Source organism: Medicago sativa, chromosome 7 (assembly GCF_051527215.1).
Source record: "Medicago sativa cultivar Bolivia chromosome 7, Bolivia_mono, whole genome shotgun sequence".
NCBI lineage: Eukaryota > Viridiplantae > Streptophyta > Magnoliopsida > Fabales > Fabaceae > Medicago > Medicago sativa.
In genome coordinates this window covers 89,020,486-89,043,594 of record NC_140755.1, presented here as the reverse complement: position 1 = coordinate 89,043,594, position 23,109 = coordinate 89,020,486, and the positions used below count along the sequence as shown (strand labels likewise).

The following is a 23,109-nucleotide window of genomic DNA, read 5'->3' as shown; positions in this document are numbered from 1 at the left end:
TAAGCTTAAAATAAGGACACAGCCACAGGGACAAAACATAATCTTAATCATATTTAGCCTTGTGTTTAGCTATCGATTATTTGTTTCTTTACGTTACTATATAATTAAAACTAAATTGAAATAAAAAATCTGTCTGGTTTCTAGCTTCAATATGATAAATTTAATTCATTGCTTCAGTCATCACGATACCACCATGTACATACCATATTGATGTAGTAATTTTAGTTGAAGGTTATCACATAAATAATGGATTCCAAGTGGGTTATTTGTTTGTGCAATCAAAGTGATATATATATATATATATATATATATATATATATATATATATATATATATATATATATTACTATAATCAAACTTAAGAACATCAAAACTGTACTTGAGAACACCAAAATCTCTGATATCACACATGCTCTAGCTTGTTGTCCAGCTTGAGCGCTCTGTTATAAGGCTTTTACTTGCTCAAAACTTAGTCTTCTTTTTGTCTCCAACATTAAGCTACCATATTCATAGCTATCATATTGCTCCAAGCTATTGAACATTAGTGGAAAATATTCACAGATACAAAAGGAAGACAAAGACCAAAAGAAGCCACGCAAAAGAAAACAAACCAAAACAAACTATCTTTAAAGGCCAAACCACACCCACCTAAGCTGAAAATCCAGCATGGCTCAAAAATGCAAACAGACAGCTAAAACATAAACTAAAAACTTGTATTCTGTATAAAAAAATTAATTAAAAACTTGTATTATGTAGCAAAGCACTTGTAGACCAAAGCAAAGAGCAGAATGAAAGACGCTTTGCGACCGCTGCAAATGGTGGTCTATTGTACCACCAAAAAACAACCGTCATGCCAACATTCTCAACAACCTACTCAGCTGAAAGGACAATATTATGAAACAAACACCTGTTCCTTTCTTGCTAAACAGACCACCATTTCCAAAGCCTTGCAATTTTCCCAATGCTATACACTTAATTATAATTTTCCCAAACCAAAATCTCCAATTTGAAAAATCCAAATATCAGAAATTGAAAAAGAAACAATGCCAAAGCCTATGGGAACATGAATGACTATGTGTAGACATTATATATGAACGAAATTAGACCTTTTCTTTAAATTGTGAAAAGTTTCAAGAACACTATATCAACACTAAACTGAAGACCCTGTCTAAAGTCCTATTTATGTTTCCCTAACCACTTCTAAAGCACATGCATCATCTAACTTATGAATGCTATATCCTAAGGTTTCATCTGCACAACATTAAGTTATGACTTAGACCATCAAGTGATACAAAATGGTGTGTTAAAAAAAACTGAGATAAGCAACAGTTATATTGCTCAATGAAAAAAAACAAAACAAAACAAACCAAATGAAACTCAACAATTATTTATATGAACAATTTCCTTAATTATAGTTAGAAACATATAAACAAAAATGCAAGACGCAAACCAGTGTGAACAAAATACAGAAACCAAAAGCTCAAATCTTATTGTTAAGTGCGAACACATAACATCCTTATAAAACATTTGCTTAATGGACATAAAAATCAATAGTAGCAAAATGACCAATGAGATTTTACAGACCTTTGTCTTTCAATGCAGCAAAGTGACAATAAATGTCTTTCAATGCAAAATAGGCAGGGCAAAGACTAAGAAGCATACAACAATCAAAGGAAAAGAGCTAGATATACGAACATTTGTTCTTCTATTTCTGGATAAATCTCTCAGATGATATCATAAGCCAGACAGTTCCTACATCGGTTGCACTGGAATATGAGGAAAGGCTTTGGTGGGCTCGAGTTAGTGGCAATGAGAGAGAGTGAGAGAGAAGAAATTGAAAATTTTATTTTAACAGTAAAAAATTCGAAATGAATGCTACAATGGATTGAAATACATTAACTGGATTTATAAGAGTAGAAATCTTACATTTGATGCATTATTTATAGTAAAAGCATAATTAAAGAGCATCTCAAAAGCTTACATTTGATACAAAGTTCAAAATTGCAACAATCATACATATATTGCCTCTACTTTTTATTCTTTTCAATATGAAAAAGACATATATTAACTTCAAATAATGATGTGCACTCCCTGATTTAAAACAAAGGCCAACTAACTATTCTTGACGTGGTTTCAAATTGGAATTGGTAAGTTCCAACGGGATGCTTAACTACACAAACAAATGATTATTTTGGCAAACTGATTGATTTCAAGAGGTCGCAGCATGCAAATCAATGAAGAACCACACCATCAAATTATATACAACAGTTTTTCACTGGAGGACTCTCAATTGTTTATAGATATAGATAGCAATCTATACTCATCTTACTATAGTAGTATCTTCAATTAGAGGGTTATTTGAGGTGTTCATGGAACTACACTCCATAATATATTTAGAGAGAAATTAGACTCTAATTATTAGAGCATATAGCAATCTTAAAATTGGAAGTAGACTAAGTATAGGTATATCACAGTCGACTATTTTTTTTTCTGGATAACATTAAATTTCATAATATGGATTTTGTACAAAATGCTTTGTGGAGATTATTAATATGGAAAATACATAAAGAAATCTCATAGAAAATAAAAGAAAATTCATCTCTTGTGATCATATTAATACTCCCCACATCAAAACAATTTATAACAAATATATAAATTCATGTCAAAAGTTCAAGAGATTTGTAAATTTAAGAAATTCATAGAGAATAAAATAAGAATGGGACTTGCCATCAACAAAGCCTCGTGTAAATTCTAGTGATCCTTTCATCGAACACTTAAAATGCAGAGTAGCTTTCGTCAAAGGGAATGCCACATAGCTGATACTGAATCTTGTCCCCTCTTGTCATACTCACTTTCACTGTAGTCAAACATCACCATAAAGCAATCAAATTTGATATCATCTAATTTCACAATGTCAAAATCAAAGAAATTGATGATCTGATCCCATATGATAAGCACATCTAAGAATTACCTCAACAGTGGAAACTGATGAGTCTCTCGTTCAGAAACTCTACTTGCATGTTGCTCCAATGTTCTTCCAAGTCCAAAGTTAGAAGACTTCACAGTTAGGTAAGTATGATGATTGGAACAAAATAATGGGACCTAGCACAATACATTCAGCAGTGTGGAGATAAAATGAATGGCCACGATCAATTCATCTCTTTCGTCTAGCAAGTTGGCCGTTATAAATAGCATTTTCCTTGTAATATTATCTCTCTTTCTCTAAGTATTATTGTAATATTAATTCTTCTTCCCATCTTATTTATACGTATTATTACATTTTTCGCATGATAAAAAAACTCATATTAAAAAAAACTAATACTGAGTTAAACATGTACCTTTTGTGTGAATTAAGTCAACAGACCACATGAATAATTTTGTCCAATTTATAATGGATTCACGGAGTTCTTTTATACGGTGCATGGTAAGGCAGGATACTACAAGTTGGAAAAGGTCGTCACCCATGAGGGAAAGTTGAATTAAGGTTAATGTTGGCATTAAGGATAGTCGAGTTGCGGGACCCACATTCCCCATCTTAAAAGCATATATAATCAAGGGTTAATATGTCTTTACCCCCCTGTAATATAGGCGAGTTCCGGTTTTCCCCCCTGTAAAAAAGATTCTTTCGATTCCAACCCTGTAATATAAAGATTCCGTCGAAAACCCCCCTGAGCACATTTGAGACCCCCCAGCTGATGACGTGGCGCGCTGAGTCACCCTTGTCTGCTGACGTGGCTTGCTGACTGTATAATTAATTTTATTTTTTATTTTTTTTAAAGGGTACACGTGGCATTTGTAATATTTTTATTTCTTTACCCCCCTGTAATTTAAGCGAGTTCCAGTTTTACCCCCTGTAAAAAATTTAAAAATAAAAAATAAAATCTGGAAAATTTTCAAAAAAAAATTATTTTTTTAAAAAATTCTGGAAAATTAATAAAAATTAAAAATAATTAAAAAATACAAAAAATTAAAAAAATTAAAAATCTGGAAAAAAAATTTCGCATGACATGTGTGTATATACATACCACATCATTAAATCATTTTAATAATAAAAATTAAAAACTGAAAATCTTTTAAAAATAACAAAAAATCAGATTTTTTTTAAAAAAATAAAAGATTGATTTTATTTTAAATTTTAAAAATAACAAAAAAATCAGATTATTTTTTTCGAAAAATAAAATAAAAAAGCAGAAAAGACATTTAGATTTTTTTCGAAATTTAAAAAATTGTAAAAAAGTTTGGATTTTTTTTAAATTTAGAAGATATTTAAAAATACTGAAATTTAATTTTCAAAATAAAAAAGTTTAGATTTTTTGCGAAATAAAAAAACTAGAAAATATTTAAAATTTTAAAAATCTGGATATATATTTTTTTAAAATCCAATTACAATCAATCCATTCGCTAAAATTAAATCCTAATTGTTTTTGGCAAATGTTCACTATTCATATTTTTTTTGTAATCTGGTTTCATCCCCGTACGCGGGTTCGCTATGTTATGCTCATGATTAGTGAATTTTTGTTAGGATATTTTAGGACTGTTTCGCTTGGTCTGATTTATAATGATGTATGCCCGTTTTGGGTTTTAATTGGGTTAGGTTTTATGTCCCCCCAGTCTCTGTATCTCTCTCTTTTTTTTTAATGTATTTTTCTTTTTACTTAAAAAAAATTTAAAAAGTGTTTTATTTAAGAGACATTAAAATTTAAAAAGTGAGTACCTCAAGTTGCTCTTCCATTGTCTTTTGAACTTCGCAAAAAAATCTAAACTTTTTTATTTTGAAAATTAAATTCCAGTATTTTTAAATATCTTCTAAATTTCAAAAAAAAAAATCCAAACTTTAGTGATAAAGATTTGGAGGACCCAAAAATCGTTCCAGCATTTTTTTTCCAGATTTTTAATTTTTTTAAATTTTTTTTGTATTTTTTAATTATTTTCAATTTTTATTAATTTTCCAGCATTTTTTTTAAAAAAATAAATATTTTTTAAATTTTCCAGATTTTATTTTTTATTTTTAAAATTTTTACAGGGGGTAAAACTGGAACTCGCCTAAATTACAGGGGGGTAAAGAAATAAAAATATTACAAATGCCACGTGTACCCTATAAAAAAATAAAAAATAAAATTAATTATACAGTCAGCAAGCCACGTCATGCCACGTCATCAGACAAGGGTGACTCAGCGCGCCACGTCATGCCACGTCATCAGCTGGGGGGTCTCAAATGTGCTCAGGGGGGTTTTCGACGGAATCTTTATATTACAGGGTTGGAATCGAAAGAATCTTTTTTACAGGGGGAAAACCGGAACTCGCCTATATTACAGGGGGGTAAAGACATATTAACCCTATAATCAAACGATAACATCACCCACTTTCTTCACTTATCATTGATCATCTTTTCCCTTACTTATCTTAATTCTTTTCTTTTTTTCTTTTCTTTTTTAATTTTTCTTTTCTTTTTTAATATTACTAAGTGTAATTTTGTATGAGTAAATAGACAATTACTCTAAAATTGTAAGTTTCGTCAATTACTCCTTGACATTAATTAAATTTCAATTATCCCTTGAAATTACACAACGTTAATCAATTTACCCCATCCGTCAATTTTTTATGTTAGTCAACATGACATTTTGCAAATACCCCGTGAAGTTTTGCACTCATGTGCAAAATGCCCTTTGAACTTGAAAATTTATATTTTTTTTCTTATACTTGACTCAAAAGATATTAAAGGCAAACAATTAACAGTTAGCTTTAATATTTAATTTATTTAAGACGCATTCTCTGAATTATCATGATAGAAATTGGTACCAAACATATACATATAACAAAACTAACTTACTTTTATTGAGGATACAATAGGAATATAGGATACAATGGGTTCCCTAGAAAATTGAGAGTCTTGGGTCTCTCCCTCCAAGAATTCGAGAGTTTGGTCTCTCCCAAACCAATATCCAGTCCCAAATAAAATGCATACCGATTTTTCATTTGATTTACCTATTTATTCAATAACTTCTTAATAGTAACTGTTGCCTAATAACATAATAACTGTATCTTAATCTTAATAACATAATAATCATATGTCTAACACATCATAAGAACACTGCAAAGTATAGTCATAATATAACTGACTAATCCCGTTTTGTATCCATGTATGCAATCCTACCTAATAAGTATTTTGAACCGCTTCTTTTTCTATCAAAACATTGTTGAATTGAAATTCTAGCTTATGACTCCCAAAATAGGTGTCAAACACATCAATATTGCCAAGTATTGTTAGGCTCCAGATGGTAATGCTTATGTTGATTGTCATGTGCTCATTGTATTCACAAACGAAGTACTCCCTCCGTCCCTTAATGTAACCACCCATTTGATTTTATTTTTGTCCCTAAATGTAACCCCCTTTTCAAATTACTAGATGCATTTATTACTTTTTTCCTAAACATACCCCTCATTAATACTAATAACTTGTCTTGAAATATGAATAGTCAAATTTAATACACATACAAACAAAGGACAATTTGGTAATATTAATACACAAAACAGACACATTAATTACACCGACAACTTTTCTTAAGAAATGTGAAAAATGTAAAGGGGGGTTGCATTAAGGGACGGAGGGAGTATTAGTTTGAATTTTCACATCTAATAAAGTACTCCATCCGTTTCAAAATGAGTGTCGTTTTAGGTGTTTACACACATATTAAGAAATGCAATGATTAAAAGAAAGAGAATGATTATTTTACCAAATTATCCTTATTAACTATTGGTTAGTTTTAAAAGTAATACTTTGGAAGTAGTGTGCAGAGTATTAATTGGAGGGTACAATTGAAAAGAAAAAGTTATTATTGCATTGGAAACTGAAAGTGACATTCATTTTGAAACATTTTTTTTTGCTAAAGTGACACTCATTTTGAAACGGAGGGAGTATTACAAAGTGGTTATATAGACTTTCTTTTGCTTTTTGTTATCTAAAATATTGAATTGTAATAAAGGATCCAAATGTTAATTGTAATATTAGATTGTAATATTTATATTGGAGTGTAATATTGTAGAGTTAACTTCAGCATGAATTTGCAAAACGTCATGTTGACTAAAGAAGAATTTTACAGGGGGTTAAATTGATTAACCTTATGCAATTTCAAGAGATAATTAAAGTTCTGTTAACGTCAAAGAGGCAATTGACGTTACCTACAATTTCAGAGGTAATTGTCTATTTAATCAATTTTTTATTCTAACGCTTTCTTCCAACCTCCCAACTTCGTCGTACTCTGTCACTTTCTGTCTCTCTCTTCCACCGGTTACCGTCTTTCCAAGTCCCCACTCTTACACGTGCTTACTCCTCCCAAAAACTCTTCACACGGGCCATCTCTCACCCATACAAACTCCTTCCTTTTTCTGTGGTGCAACAAATAAAAGTTAGAGAGAGAAAGTAATCAATATATAGACACATAAAAATGAGATAAATTTAAAGCATATACTAACTTTTTTTCTGGGTCTTGCCCATATAGTAGACCACTAGATGAGTTTACTCATCTAATAATACTTCATCTGTTACTTTTTAATTGTCACATTTTGACTTTTTACACAAACCAAGACAACGAATACTTTTACTATTTTTGATACAACAATTTATCTTTTTCCTATAATAACCTTAATCATTTAATACTTCATTTCATACATTTCTCTCTCTGAAATAAATATTTAGGGGTAATATAGGTAAAACTACGTTTAATGATACTTTGAACTTTGAAAACGACAGTTAATTAGAAACAAAAATTTTATGCAAAAGTGACAATTATAAAGGAACGGATGGAGTAATTTTCAATCTTGTTTTTTTCTCTCTTACAATCTCAAAACCAAAAGATCCTTTATCTTCTAAACAAAGTCTTTTATTCATTTTTAGAGAGTGAATCTCGTGAGTTTGGTGCAGAAGTTTCAAACTTTTTCTTTCAATCTTGCACCCATGAGGATCCGTAAGAGACAAGTTCTTTTCTCTTCTTCTGAGTCTTTTTCACCTTTGCATCTCTCAGATCCCCACATGATGAACCAGTCACCGATGGTGGTGCAACTTGGTGAGGGACCAAAACCTTGTTCTTCACAATCACAACAACATGTTTCAGCTTGTTTGAGCTTGGATCGTTATCAGCCGTCTGATCAAACACTCCCACTGATCGGGAAACTAAACAACGGCTATGATTATCCATCTGGTCTTGAGGAAAGTGGGGTACACAAACAGCTCAACAAGCTAGATCCTTTGGTAAGTCAAAAAAACCATTTTGATTTTATTATTCTTATTTATTTAAAAAAACATCTTTTGTTTAATTGTTTCTGATTTGGGTTTTTACAAGTGCACTTTGTCCAATCTCTTGCAAGTGGTTACCCCTTGGTGTCAAATTTATTTAATTTTTTTTTCTTCTCAAAAATAAAATAAAATAATTTCACACCCAGAAAGGGTTCTTATATTGTATCCATGTATTTTGGTATGGTTGATTTGATTTTGCAGGATGAGAAAGTTAGAGGAGAAGAGAAAGAGAGTGGAGATAACAAAAGTAATCATATCAGGTTAGAATAGCTGAAACTTTTTGTATCTTATTTTTTCATGAAATAGTAAAAAAGTTCTAGTTTAATTAACCAGCTTCGAAAAAGAAAAATGTATTAGTTTTTTTATTCAAAAATATAGCAATGGAAAATATTACTGTTGAAGTTGTTTTAAGTAACCAAATTAAGCCCATCTTTCTTATCTCTAAAATGGTAGCTACCATTTTGCACTTGAAGTGCACTACTAGTTATAACTGGTCCCCATCTATATACTGCCCTTTGTTCCTCAACAATAATGTTACACTCATATTTATTATCTTCATGTCATTCAATAATATTCTCCTATGTTCTAAATTTCGTTAATGCATGTGATTTTTGGTCTTTTTGGGTCTACTTAGCATTAGCAATGGAGACATCTTGGTTGTTTCTCAAGTCTTGCCATCATCAAGCTCTTCTGAACAAGGTAACAAAAATTACTACTACGTTATTCCATGTATATGTATATTGTTTATGAGAATGGTGTGTTAGAATTAAAGTTTATATGTATATATGTAGATGGGAGATGGTGTGAGGGAGAGAAAGCTATTCCCATAAAGAAAAGGAAAGGAAGGTTCGAGAGTAATGGTATGGAGAGTAATGATAGTAAGAAAGTGAAGGCTAAGATGAACACCAAGATGAATAAGAAGTGTTCTCTGGGGAAAGATGATGAAGATGAAGAAAGTGAAACAAAAGTGAATATAAAGAAGGTGACAAAAAGGGGAAGTGCACTGATGGAAGGTTCAAGGTGCAGTCGTGTTAATGGAAGAGGATGGAGGTGTTGTCAACAAACACTTGTTGGTTATTCACTTTGTGAGCATCATTTAGGGAAAGGAAGGTTGAGAAGTATGACAAGTGTTAGAAATAGATCTAATATTGGATTTTCTGCTACTACTACTGCATCAAACAATGTTGTTGATAGTGCTTTATCCTCTAATTCTGATCTTGAAATGCTTGAAAAGAAAACCATTTATGGGAATGATGATAAGTTGGATAATGATGATGAGAAGAAGCCACTAATAATTGCAAAGAAAAGAATGAAGCTTGGAATGGTTAAAGCCCGATCTATGAGCAGCTTATTGGGACAGACAGACAACAAGGTTGTAGTCAATGAGAATAACAAGTAAGACCGAAAGATTACAACAAAATTATCATTACATGTATTTGAGGTTAATTTAAAGAGTTTTTAAGAATTTCTATTATTTTGGTGCTAGTATTGTCACTACTAAGTACTAATGTCCTATATATTCAAGTTAAGCTTGTGCTTTATTTTGGTACGGTGTTATTGAGTTATATATATGTATTGAACCTAAGACCTCTAAGTACTAATTACTATTGAGTTATATATATGCATTTAATATTAATTTTTTTCATCATATTTCAAGACAAATTTTTTTTTTGAGGTAAGACAAATTTATATTGTTGATATTTGAAATAAATAATAAATACATCCAATAATTTGAAATAAATATTATACTTCTTCCATCACTAAATATATGACAAGACCTCTTGAGAAATTTTCTTGTCATTTTTATAAGAATCTTTTGAATTTATAATTTTACTAATTAATTTTTTACCGATTGGAGGCAACCCTTGACAATTATCCTTTTGGAAACCCTTGGTTGATAGAATCAAAAGTTGTTTATTTGGTTGGAAATGTTGTAACCTATCGATGGATGGTCACTTTGTTCTCCTTAAGTCATCCTTGTCTTCCCTCTTGGCTTATTTTCTTTCTTTCTTCAAGGCTTCATCATGTATTATTTCCTTAATCAAATCTCTCTTTAAATATTTTTTTTTAAAGGGGAGGGGTGGGGTGATTGTGAGGCATGTTAAGGAATATAATTTAGCGTTATTAGGAAAGTGGTGCTGGAGACATTGAGGTCGGATGAGAATGGTTTGTGGTTAAAGGTGCTAGCTCAAAAGTATGAGACGGTGAATGGAATTATCCGTGATGGTGGTGGTAAGGCTTTGGCTTAGTGACAAGATTTACAATCCATTCGATGAGGTTATGGCCTTGGGTTTTCAAACTGGTTTGATAATCATTTAGTTAGAGTATTGGGTAATAGGGAGGAAAAATATTTTCGCGGTGATCCTTGGATTGATCGGGGGCCTATTTAGGGAACGCTATCGTTGACTTTTTGGGGTTACAACTAATCCTAATGTGACTATAACGGGTATGCATATAAGGGGTTGGTTTGTTGATGGGACTGGGCGACATTGGAGGAAACCTTTATTTGCTTGGGAAAAGGATATGTTGCATGAATGCATTTTATCACTAGATAATGTTTCTTTGCAGTATAATATTATTGCCAGGTGGTCTTGGAGGATTGATCTTAATGAAGAATATACAGTCAAAGGGGCCTACGAACTTCTTTTTCAAAGAGAGGGTTCTGTTTGGGTTGTTTGCAAAATCTTGATATTATTTAGAATAATTAAGTTATGATCGATGAATGTGTCTCGTTTGCTTGGCAATTTTTTTGCATAATCGTCTTTTCACAAAGGATAACTTGTTTAGGTGTGACATTATTTATCATGATTTGTGTTTTTGAGCTAATGGTGGTGGTCTTGAAGAAACTTTATCTCATCGTTTTTTTTACCGTGGCATTTTTCAAAAAGTTTCACACTTCATCTTGCATTGACTAGGTATCTCTAAACAAATTTAATATTACCGCCAACTTTCTTAATTATCACAATTTAATCAACGGGTCCTACATCATAAGGACGAAAGTATTTAGGTACAATTATCTCTATTTAAAGTTGTATATAATGAAAGACCAATAAATTACTGTTAAAAATAACATGTTTGCACATACTTTAAGGGAGGCATACAAACCTTTTTGTTCACAACCTTTCAAGAGTGTCAAGGCTTGCTTACTCCAATTCTCAAATTTTTTATTTCATTCAAACTTGTATTACAAACATTATTATTCTTGCAATTGAAATAAGATTGATATTGTTGTGAAAGTGACTCAAAATTGGAGTTTGGAGGCCAAAATTGATGTTTGCTGAAAGTACAAATCGGTGGCCGATTTTCAGAGCAGGGTGGCCGATTTTGGACTCTGTTTTTTTGTCTGTTGGTTCTGGAAAAATCGGTGGCCGATTTGGTGAGCACGGTGGCCGATTTTGACAGCAGAAAATAAAACTGAAACATATTTTTGGGCCTAGATTTGTTCCAATTTTATTGAGGATTCTTTTACTATAAATATAGGCATTGTATCAGTGTAAACCTTGAGATAGAGGGGCTGAAACAAGGGTTTAGAAATGCAACAACAAAACTAGGGTTTGTATAGAGTTTGTCTCTTTGGAACAAGCACTAGGTTTTGAGGGTTGATTCACCTTGGGAAACACTATTAGCATTGAGTCTCTTGGTTACGGGAAGAGGCTGAGATTTGGGTAGAATTAGGCGGGAGACTTATTCTTGTAACCCATTGATATCTCTTTTGTAACGTTACTCATCATATAGTGGAACGGAGGGCTGCTCTCTCCCCCAGACTAGGTCAATTTGGACCGAACTGGGTCAACAAATTCTTTGTGTTCTCTCTTCCTTTTCTCTCGCCGTTGTTTTCTACTTTTGGCTTGTGATTATAATTGTTCCATACACTTTGATTTTGGTTGCTTAATTATCCCTTGCTCCACACATCAAGTTGTTATTGGTGTGAGTTTTTCATCGAATTCGCAACAATTGGCGCCCACCGTGGGGCAAGGGTCAAAGGATAATCTAGTACCATGGGTTCGAAGTGGGATATTGAGAAGTTTACCGGAGATAACGATTTTGGGTTATGGAAGGTAAAGATGGAAGCGGTGTTAATACTGCAAAAGTGTGAGAAAGCTTTGAAGGGTGAAGGTTCGTTACCGGTCACCATGTCACGAGCGGAGAAGACCGAGATGGTGGACAAGGTCAGGAGTGCCATTGTCTTGTGCCTTGGAGATAAAGTTTTGAGAGAAGCAGCAAAGGAAGCAACCGCGACATCGATGTGGTCAAAGTTCGAATATTTGTATATGAGAAAGTCTTTGACTCGTCGGCAATTCCTAAAGCAACAACTTTACTTATTCAGGATGGTAAAGTTAAAGGCCGTCATGGAGCTACTTGTGGAGTTCAACAAAATCATTGGTGATTTGGAGAACATTGAGGTGCGTCTTGGGGATGCGGGTGCTCTGATGGTGTGGTGTTGTTTGGAGGATGAAGAAGGTGATGTTGGTCACCTTGGGATTGATGCCTAGTGGAGCGGTGTTCGTCTGGAGAGACGTTAAACACTCAACATCAGCCTGGAGAGGCGGTGGTAAGAATACTCATGATCAATCTGGAGAGGCGGAGGCAACAATACTCATGATCTACCTGTTGAGGTGGAGTTTCAAGGTTGAAGACATAGTGGGATGTACGCATTTGCTAGTTGAGGTAGAGTACGCTCAGCGTGAGGTGGAGTTGAACACACCGGTAATGATACGACTATGGAGGACCTTGGGTGCTATGCTCTATGGTGAGCAAGGTATTTCTTCATAAGGTTGAAGAATGTATAGCACGACTTGCGGGATTACTCTAAAAAAAGGCCAAGGGTGATTGGATGCAAGGAGACCTTCAAGGAAGCGGGAGATGTCCTGTGTTGAAGATGTCATGGTGAATGCTTGTGGAACTACCTAAAACTCCTAGTGTAGTTGGACTGCAAGGACTCTTCGAGAAGACGGAAGACGTTCCGATGGCTGAAGAGGTTGAGGTAAAGGCTTGTGGAACTACCTAAAATTCCTAGCGTAGTTGGACTGCAAGTACCTTCGAGAAGGCGGAAGACATTCCGATGGCTGAAGGGGTTAGGGTGTAAACTTGTGGAGCTACTGTGTGTAGTGGTAAGCAAGGGAAAGAACAGCAAGGTGTTGATGTTAAATTGGCATCATCACTAATTTGGAGTCAAGGTGGAGATTGTTGTGAAAGTGACTCAAAATTGGAGTTTGGAGGCCAAAATTGATGTTTGCTGAAAGTACAAATCGGTGGCCGATTTTCAGAGCACGTTGGCCGATTTTGGACTCTGTATTTTTGTCTGTTGGTTCTGGAAAAATCGGTGGCCGATTTGGTGAGCACGGTGGCCGATTTTGACAGCAGAAAATAAAACAGAAACATATTTTTGGGCCTAGATTTGTTCCAGTTTTATTGAGGATTCTTTTACTATAAATATAGGCATTGTATCAGTGTAAACCTTGAGATAGAGGGGGCTGAAACAAGGGTTTAGAAAGGCAACAACAAAACTAGGGTTTGTATAGAGTTTGTCTCTTTGGAACAAGCACTAGGTTTTGAGGGTTGATTCACCTTGGGAAACACTATTAGGATTGAGTCTCTTGGTTACGGGAAGAGGCTGGGATTTGGGTAGAATTAGGCGGGAGACTTATTCTTGTAACCCATTGATATCTCTTTTGTAACGTTACTCATCATATAGTGGAACGGAGGGCTGCTCTCTCCCCCAGACTAGGTCAATTTGGACCGAACTGGGTCAACAAATTCTTTGTGTTCTCTCTTCCTTTTCTCTCGCTGTTGTTTTCTACTTTTGGCTTGTGATTATAATTGTTCCATACACTTTGATTTTGGTTGCTTAATTATCCCTTGCTCCACACATCAAGTTGTTATTGGTGTGAGTTTTTCATCGAATTCGCAACAGATATAATAAAAAAAGAAATTTTGAGAAAACCTGTCATAATAATATTAAGAGGAATGCTATGTCCCAGTAAGTTTAGCTCAGTTGATAAGGACAATGCATAATATATACAAGGTCCGGGGTTCGAACCCTGGACACCACCAAAAAAATTAAGAGGAATGCTATAGACAACAAAACTTTTTATCGTGAAATCAGAGGAAGCGTTTATTTTTTTTTTTTTTTCAAATTCAAAAGGGAAATGGCAAAACCGTTTTGATCATATTAATTTTGGATTTGGCAGAAAAAGCACAGGTAGTGGTGTGAGTCGTGATGGCCTTGCTATATAGTACAACGAAATTTTTTATCGTGAAATTGGATGAAACGTTTGTTTAGTTTGAAAGGGAAATGGCAAAACCGTTTTGATCACATTAATTTCAAATTTGGATGAAAAGACACATGTAGTGGTGTAAGTCGTGATGGCTTTGTGGAAAATCTCACATGATAACCCTATTGTAATATTAAATGTGTCCTTTGTTATTAATTATAAGCACTATTATTTTTTCACATATATTAAGAAAAATTGATAGTAAATTTAATATGTCAATTTTATGTGAATTTTTAAAATACCTTTTGTATCTTTTTCTGAGTTAAGATCCTCTCCATTTGGTATTCTCTCCATTTCATCCATTTGAAGAGATATAGACACAAAAAAATCTCGAAAAACTAAAAAGTAATTAATGATGATGGAACCCACTTAATAGTGGGACCCACTATCTATTTTATATGTCTATCTCTCTCCAAATTGGATACTCCATTTATTATACAAAATGGAGAGGATCTTTACCCTCTTTTTCTTTGTTGAAGAAACTAGGAAAAATTATATTAAAGCAACAGACAACTCTTCAAACACAAGGAGTGCTTAAGAGAACTGCAAAGTATAAGTTACACAAATGTCAAGCCACAACTAGCTAGAAAAAGGAAAAAAAAAATAACAATTACACAATCGGTTGAAGACAACGTAAAAGATTCATTCTTCATTCAGAGTAATCAAAATCGAATAAGACGTAATACGATTTCAACCACCAAAACGTTTGAAGTTTAACCTTTTCTGCAAGTGTCTCGAGCGGGTCCGACTTGTTGCGGAAAATCCTTCTGTTGTGATCTTTCCAAATAACAAAAAAAACCGAAATCCAAATAATGGTAAACACATTCCTAGAGTTTTTTGAAAAACCTCCGAAACCACGAAACTGATGAGCATGATTAAGAGTGTTGCCATGAGGAACTGAAACGAACCCCAACCACTTTGAAACCAAATGCCATAAACGACCATAAACGTCACACCGAAAGAGCAAACGATTAATGTCTTCATATAACTTTTGAAATAAATAAGGATATGCTGAATATTCCCAAAGAAAATTCCCTATATTTAGCACTCCTTAATAAAATGCATAGAAGTTTATGCTGTATTTAATAAAGATAATTTTTTTTAGAAGTTCATACGAATGAGTTTTTAACTACTTATCAAACCTTAATTGAGTTTTTTTCCTTTTTTTTTAATCTTAAATATAAAATTAATTAATAATATTACTACTAGCTTAATTTTGTAATGTAACGCTTTCTTCCACATCCTCCCAACTTCGTCGTACCCTGTCACTTTCTGTCTCTCTTTCTCTTCCACCGGTTACCGTCTCTCCAAGTCCCCACTCTTACACGTGCTTTCCCCTCCAAAAAAACTCTTCACACGTGCCATCTCTCACCCATACAACTCCCCTCCTTTCTGTGGTGCAACTAATAAAAGTTAGAGAGAGAAAGTAACTCGTGTGGAACCAATATATAGAGACACACAAAAATGAGATAAAAGCATATATAACTTTTTTTTCTTGGTCTTTCCCATGTAGTAGACTAGATGGGGTTACTCATCTAATCTAATCTAGTAAATAATTTTCTATCTTTGTTTTTTTCTCTCTTAAAATCTCAAAACCAAAAGATCCTTTCTTTTCTAAACAAAGTCTTTTATTATTTATTCTGAGAGAGTGAATCTCGTGAGTTTGTGTGTACAAGTTTTTTCTTCAATCTTGCACCGATGAGGATCCGTAAGAGACAAGTTCTTTTCTCTTCTTCTGAGTCTATTCCACCTTTGCATCTCTCAGATCCCCACCAGTTCAACCAGTCACCGGTGATGGTGCAACAAGATGATGGACCAAAACCTTGTTCTTCACAATCACAACAACATGTTTCAGCTGGTTTGAGCTTGGATCGTTATCAACCGTCTGATCAAACACTCCCACTGATCGGGAAACTAAACAACGGCTATGATTATCCATCTGGTGTTGAGGAAAGTGGGGTATACAAACAGCTCAACAAGCTAGATCCTTTGGTAAACCAAACAAACCATTTTGATTTTATTATTCTTATTTGTTTTTAAAAAAAATATCTTTTGTTTATTATTTCTGTTTTGTTTTTTTTTTTAGATTTCATGATTTGGGTTTTTACAAAGTGCACTTTTGTCTAATCTCTTGCTGGTGTCAAATTTAATTATTTTTTCTCAAAAAATAAAGAAAATTATTTTACACCCAGAAAGGGTTCTTACATTAAAACCATGTATTTTGGTATGGTTGATTTGATTGTGCAGGATAAGAAAGTTAGAGGGGAAGAGAAAGAGAGTGATGACTCAGGAGGAGGTAACAAAAGTAATCATTCCAGGTGAGAATGGAATGAAGCTGTAACCTTTTTTCTATCTTATTCTTTCATGATATAGTAAAAAAGTTCTAATTTTTAACCAGCTTCCAAAAAGAAAATTGTGCTTTTTTATTTATAATTATACCATTGGAAAATATACTGTTGAAGGTGTTTTAAATAACAAGAATTTTTGTATATATTTTTATATAATATATAACCAAATTAAGCCCATCCTTCTTTTCTCTAAAATAGGTAGAGCTACCATTTTGCACTTGAGGTGCACTACTAGTTATAACTGGTCCCCATCTATATATTGCACTTTGTTCCTCAACAATAATGTTACACTCATATTTATTATCTTCATATCACTGAATAATATTCCCTTATATGCTCTAAATTTCATGTATGTAATTTTTTGTCTTTCTGGGTGTGCTTGGTTCTTAGCAAAGGAGATATCTTGGCTGTTTCTCAAGTCTTGCCATCATCAAGCACTTTTGCTGAAGGTAACAAAAATTACTACTACTACTAATTAATTTGTTATTTTATGTGTATATATTGCTTTGTGAGCATGGTTTAATTATAGTTAGAGTTCATATATGTATGTATAGATGAGATATGGTTGGAGGGAGAGAAAACTATTCCCTTAAAGAAAAGAAAAGGAAGGTTTGAGAGTATTTGTATGGAGAGTAATGATAGTAAGAAAGTGAAGGCTAAGATGAATAAGAAGTGTTCTTTGGGAAAAGATGATGAAGATGAAGAAAGTGAAACAAAAGTGAATATTAAGAAGAAGGTCACAAAAAGAGGAAGTGCACTGATGGAAGGTTCAAGGTGCAGTCGTGTTAATGGAAGAGGATGGAGGTGTTGTCAACAAACACTTGTTGGTTATTCACTTTGTGAGCATCATTTAGGGAAAGGAAGATTGAGAAGTATGACAAGTGTTAGAAATAGGTCTATTGGATTTTCTACTACTACTGAACCAAACAATGTTGTTGATAGTGCTTCATCTTCTAATTCTGATCTTGAAAAGAAAAGCATGTATGATAATGATGATAAGTTGGATAATGATGATGAGAAGAAGCCAGTGGTAATTGCAAAGAAGAGAATGAAGCTTGGAATAGTAAAAGCCCGTTCTATGATCAGCTTATTGGGACAGACAGACAACAAGGTTGTAGTCGATGAGAATAACAAGTAAGACCGAAAGATTACAATAAAATTATTATTACATGTATTTGAGGTTAAGTTGAAGAATTATAATGCTAGAATTTGTATTATTTTGGTGCTCGTGCTATCACTACTATATGTCCTATATATTTTACTTAAGCTTGTGCTTTATTTTGGTACTTTTATGTGATATAATTCAAATATTATTATTGTTTTTTTTTTTTGAAGAAGTCAAATATTATTATTGTTATTATTTTCTTAATATGAATGATGCTATTAGTTGTAGTATGTTTTCGTTTCATCTATAATCAACTCCCTCGCTGATTTTGCACTGAAATGCGATATTCATGCATATATATCTTTGTTACATTTTTTAATGGATATTGCTTTATTTTCCTGAAGGTCTCATCATGAATATTATTGTGTCCTTTTACCATATAAGTTTATCATGATAGATTTCATGTGAAGATTTGTAATTATTTCAGAGACAAGAAACCAGACAATAATTTTACATGTAACTTAAATGATTAACACCCGCCATGCATGATGGTTTCAACAATCTAGTTCACGCGGATAATTTGTTAGAAAATTTGCACATGCTATCAGAAGATCGTATCTTTGATAGTACTGCGGTGGAGATTTGAAAATTTGTGTAGTTACATATTTGTAGTTTCGACATGCGCATTGTGTGTGTACTTTGTCTCACTCTTGCTGTTTTAAAGACTTCTACATCAATTGTTTGCTAAATTCCTAGGTAACTTAGAGTTTGGTTGGATAGTTGTATCACAAAATTTATTTAAAATTTGATTTATTTTTTCAAATAAATTAATATATAAATATGATTGATCGAGTGATAAATATATATATCCAATCTAACTTCAATATTGATTGTTTCAGTGTTTTATAGAAATCTAAGTGTATGTGGAATTTAGTAAACTATAGGGAAATGTTAACGAGTGTCCCTGGGGCACTTGTTAAGGAATTATAAAAGGAATTATTATCTTTTAAATTGTGTATTCTACTTTTTGAAATATTCTACTTTTTGAAAGTTAAAAAAGTGTTATTTTTAATGCAAAATTTGACTTTTCTTTCTATTTTTAACTATATAGTCAACAATTTTGACAACCTTCTACACACTTATAAATTGGAGTTTATAAATAGTTTGGTAAGTAAAGTGTGATAAAAAAACTATTTTAGTTAGAGATCAAATTTATGTGTTTTTACTCGATTTGATTTATATTAATCACTTGAACCCATTTAGTAAAAATATGTACTCCTTCCGTTTTAAAATGACTGCCGTTTTAGGGAAAAAAATTATTTTAAAATGAATGTCACTTTCAGTTTTCAATGCAATAATAATTTTTTCTTTTCAATTGTACCCTTCAATTAATTATACTATATACACTACTTCCAAAGTATTATTTTTTCTTTAATGAAAAACAAACCAATAGTTGATTAGGATAATTTGGTAAAATAGCATCTCTCTTTCTTTTAATTAATGTGTTTTTTAATATGTGTATAATAACCTTAAACGACGTTCATTTTAAAACGGAGAGAGTATATTGAAATAATTGATGGTACAATTAAACGGAGAGAGTATATTATGAGTGTACCTTTAAATTGTCATATGAAAACTTGACCCAAAAATAAAATTGTCATATTAAGAATATGACAAATAATCAATTGCAAATGGTTTATGCATATGAGAGTGAATGCAACTTCAAACGTAGAGGTAAATGCTAGTTAAACTTTATGTTGACTAATTTTTTTTTTTTTTTTGTCTTCTCCTTAATATGAAAAGGAGGGCCAAATAGAATTTACACAAAGCTCTTCACTAAATAAGAAACTTTTATTCTTTATTTATACAAAACTGAACAAAAGGAACTTGCAAAAGAAGGAGTTGAAACTAACTTTGAAATGACTTTTCGGAACCTTGTGTTTTAATATTACACTCTTGAATCCCACCCCACATGCCACTTTATGTGCTTTTTTTTTAACGATTTTTTGTCCGCCAATTAAACTTGCCCTTTGATCCCCCCACCACGATTTTACAATCTATAGAGGACTAGAGTACTAGACTACTCCAAGTAAAAACTCGTTTACTTGAGCCTTATTTTTATTTTATTCATTGCATGTTAACATTGTTTATTGTGTTTTTTTCCTTCTAAGAGACTTTCCGTGGAACATTTTACCCAATAGGATCATGAAAACATTTTTAAAGAAGCTGATAAAAGAAAGAAGAATTGAGTTATACATATATTGTCCACTAATCACCTAGCAAATTTAGTTTTGACTACAAATTTCTTTAATGTAAAAAAAATCTCACAATATATATATCGTCGCAATTTTTTTTAGCCCTAAGAAGATTTGGTACGTACTAACAGTGTTCGTGAGGAGTAAGTTGCGGTTATGATTGAGAGTTGCATGGACTTCTCTTGATGCAAATACTTGGAATCAATTCAAGTACAAGGAATTAATTGTACCATCATATGGTAGTGAAACCTGGAATGATATCACTGTGCATTATGTGACTTAGGAGGTGATGCTATAAGTGAAACAGAAGCATCCCAGCTGAAGTATTTATTTGGAAAAATGGAAACAACAGGGAGCGGTGATGAGAGTGCATTGGAGAGGAAAAATATTGGAATTGATTGAAGGTCTAAGTTGTGCTCACTTTGTAACTTTTTGTTGGCATAGTTGCCTTTGCACTGCTTCATGTGTTGTCTCATTGCAGTTATATATATGGAGTAGAAGAAGCTATGTGCTGCTATATATTGTTGGGAAATTAAGTGTGAGTGATTATGTCCTACATTGACTAGGAATGGAGGAAACGTTGGATATATAAGAGAGGAGACTCATATACCAGCCTTAAGGTTTTGGGTGGAGATGTGGCGTCCAAGTCTCTCAGGGTCCTGGACATTTGGCCCATTGCCGCTCTCGGCGCTCCCAAAACTCCCCAACGTAGTGAGGGCTTTGAACATGACTCTCCTGTACCTTGGAGCTTCAGAATTAATAGATGGAACAATTTCAAATCTTTAGCTAGTATCTTGTAGTGTCTTTGCACTCATATACTTAGGGATACAAACTTTGTTGCTGAAATGGTCAAAATTTGCCTACCTATTCCTCTCAATCATGGAGTATTTCTCAATAGTTTATTGTTCCATTGCTTTATAGGGATAGTTTAGGCTTGCCTTTTTATAGGATTTGTATGGGGGTAACTTCTTTGTATTAAGGGTTTAGACCCTCTATAAGGGTTTCAACTATCAATTTCTCATCAATTTAATCTCTACTTAAATTATAAAAATATATTAAATAGTCCGTAAACTATTAGTGTCTTGTATTGAGATATTAAAGACTAAATTGATGGATTTTCATATATTTTAAGGATTAAATTGACTGATTTTATATAGTGTAGAGATTATTTAAATTGACGGAAAACGTAATAGTTTAGAGATTAAATTGACGGTATATTATATATATAAATGTTGGAAGTGTTACTTTTTGTAGTATAAAGTGTCAGAATCAGATGGTATGAATCTTGAAGTCATGAGAATTTGTTCAATGTGTGGACCAATTTTGAACGTGGAAGAGATATATGATGGGAGAATAGGTGTGAGAGCTAAGGGGTGAGGATAATTTTGAATTGGAGCCAGCTGTGTACTTTGTGGTACTGCAATGTTTGTAGGCCAGTATGGTATTTTAAAATGGCTTGTGGCAAGGTTTAAACAAAACGTCAACCACCCAAAATGCTTTGAAAAAGCTAATAAGGTTAACAAGCGATCTCTTGATAAGCCTTGGGGTAGGGGCATAGAAATGCCTTAACCCAAGTACTATTTCTTCTTCCATTGTCAATTCAAAATGTAACCAGAAACGAGAATAAATCTTAAATTATTTATTTATTTTTTATAGTTTAAATTGCATTCTTGCTTTTATCTATTTAGTTATTTTTTCATAGGGTGATGATTATTTTGACGAATTATATATTAGGCCACGAAAGTGAAGGATGGATCATGTCCATTGATTTTGTCTCCATCTCATCCATGTATTAGTCCCATTCCCTTTATTTTGGCTTTGTTAGCTTTTATAAGTGTTATTCTTGCTTTTCTTGCCCAATTCATTTGTAAGAAATAATACAACTCTTCGTGATTGTCCTATGGCAAAGAATCTTCGGAAGCACCTTATAGTCCTACATATCCTAACGACTTCTACATACAAGATTGTCAGATTTGATTCAAACGGTATGCTGTTAGGGAGACATGTACTCGGTTCATAGTAGCCTGCTATGAAATTTGGAGGAATAGAAATGAAGAGATTTTTCAAAATGTTAGGAAAACAACTTGGGAATCAGTCAATAACGTAATATCTGATCATTCTTCCATGATTCATGCTTTTGGCCCAACAATTAAACGCCATGTGACCCGTCAAGTGCGTTGGAATCCTCCACCGGAAGACTTTATTAAAATCAATGTGGACAAATCTTCTTTTGGTAATCATGGTAATGCATGTTTTGGAGGTATTTCGAGAAACAATAGAGGGAATTGTATTCATGGTTTTTCCAGATCTTGTGGAAGAGCTACTAATTTGTTGGCTGAACTTTCAGCTATTTGGAAGAGTCTTCAGTTGACGTGGGATCTTGGTTACAGGTCTATCATCATGGAATCTGACTCTCAGGCAGCTTTGGATCTTATTGTTGATACTAAACAAAAGGATTTCCATCCTCATGCAACTTTGCTTTCTCTCATTAGGAAGTTTTTTTCTCTTCCATGGGTGGTCTCGTTTAGTCATACTTCGAGAGAAGGGAACGAATGTGCTGACTGGTTGACTAAATTTGGTGCAACTAATATCGACTCCTTGAAGATGTGGACTTCTCCTCCTCCTCGATTGGATATCATCTTGCTTGCGGATACCTCTAGGGTATTTAAGCAACGGATTGGCTAGTTTGTTTTTCTTGTCTTTTAATTTCCTCTTCATCAAAAAAAAAAAAAAACAACTCTTTTTGATAATTTAAGTTACTAAAATTTTCTTATTTTAGAAAATTTTCATAAAAAAAAAAATTGTTAAAGAAAATTTAGGTGAGAATGACATT

General features: G+C 33.0%; 2 protein-coding genes and 1 long non-coding RNA gene across 4 annotated transcripts; 2 read left to right on the top strand and 1 right to left on the bottom strand.

Moving 5' to 3' along the window:
- Window positions 1-1,556: 1,556 nt before the first annotated feature.
- On the bottom strand, window positions 1,557-3,071 carry LOC146909945 (uncharacterized). Its single transcript, XR_015018408.1, has 2 exons — window positions 2,972-3,071; window positions 1,557-2,857 (listed from the first exon to the last, which is right to left on the bottom strand). It is a non-coding gene; the product is annotated as an uncharacterized LOC146909945 (long non-coding RNA).
- A 4,735-nt stretch (window positions 3,072-7,806) lies between these two features.
- LOC146909944 (uncharacterized) lies at window positions 7,807-9,929 on the top strand. 2 transcript variants are annotated; one of them, XM_085724076.1, is made up of 4 exons: window positions 7,807-8,248; window positions 8,495-8,553; window positions 8,934-8,992; window positions 9,085-9,929. In XM_085724076.1, exons 1-4 carry the CDS (start codon window positions 7,955-7,957, stop codon window positions 9,690-9,692), a joined length of 1,020 nt encoding a protein of 339 aa, XP_085580202.1. In that variant the 5' UTR covers window positions 7,807-7,954; the 3' UTR covers window positions 9,693-9,929. The 2 variants fall into 2 exon arrangements, with proteins under 2 accessions (XP_085580202.1, XP_085580201.1); XM_085724075.1 differs by having other exon boundaries at window positions 7,819-8,248; window positions 8,928-8,992.
- A 6,116-nt stretch (window positions 9,930-16,045) lies between these two features.
- LOC146909943 (uncharacterized) lies at window positions 16,046-18,237 on the top strand. Its single transcript, XM_085724077.1, has 4 exons — window positions 16,046-16,560; window positions 16,816-16,886; window positions 17,307-17,365; window positions 17,471-18,237. The coding sequence occupies exons 1-4, from the start codon at window positions 16,267-16,269 to the stop codon at window positions 18,052-18,054; spliced, it is 1,008 nt and encodes a 335-aa protein (XP_085580203.1). The 5' UTR covers window positions 16,046-16,266; the 3' UTR covers window positions 18,055-18,237.
- Window positions 18,238-23,109: the final 4,872 nt, after the last annotated feature.

Excerpts from the sequence above, each read along its gene's own strand:
- LOC146909943 (XM_085724077.1), top strand. The coding sequence starts at position 16,267 with ATGAGGATCCGTAAGAGACAAGTTCTTTTCTCTTCTTCTGAGTCTATT. Across the intron at positions 16,887-17,306 it reads AACAAAAGTAATCATTCCAG|CAAAGGAGATATCTTGGCTG; the intron begins GTGAGAATGGAA and ends CTTGGTTCTTAG. Across the intron at positions 17,366-17,470 it reads ATCAAGCACTTTTGCTGAAG|ATGAGATATGGTTGGAGGGA; the intron begins GTAACAAAAATT and ends ATGTATGTATAG.
- LOC146909944 (XM_085724075.1), top strand. The coding sequence starts at position 7,955 with ATGAGGATCCGTAAGAGACAAGTTCTTTTCTCTTCTTCTGAGTCTTTT. Across the intron at positions 8,249-8,494 it reads TCAACAAGCTAGATCCTTTG|GATGAGAAAGTTAGAGGAGA; the intron begins GTAAGTCAAAAA and ends TTGATTTTGCAG. Across the intron at positions 8,554-8,927 it reads AACAAAAGTAATCATATCAG|CATTAGCAATGGAGACATCT; the intron begins GTTAGAATAGCT and ends GGGTCTACTTAG.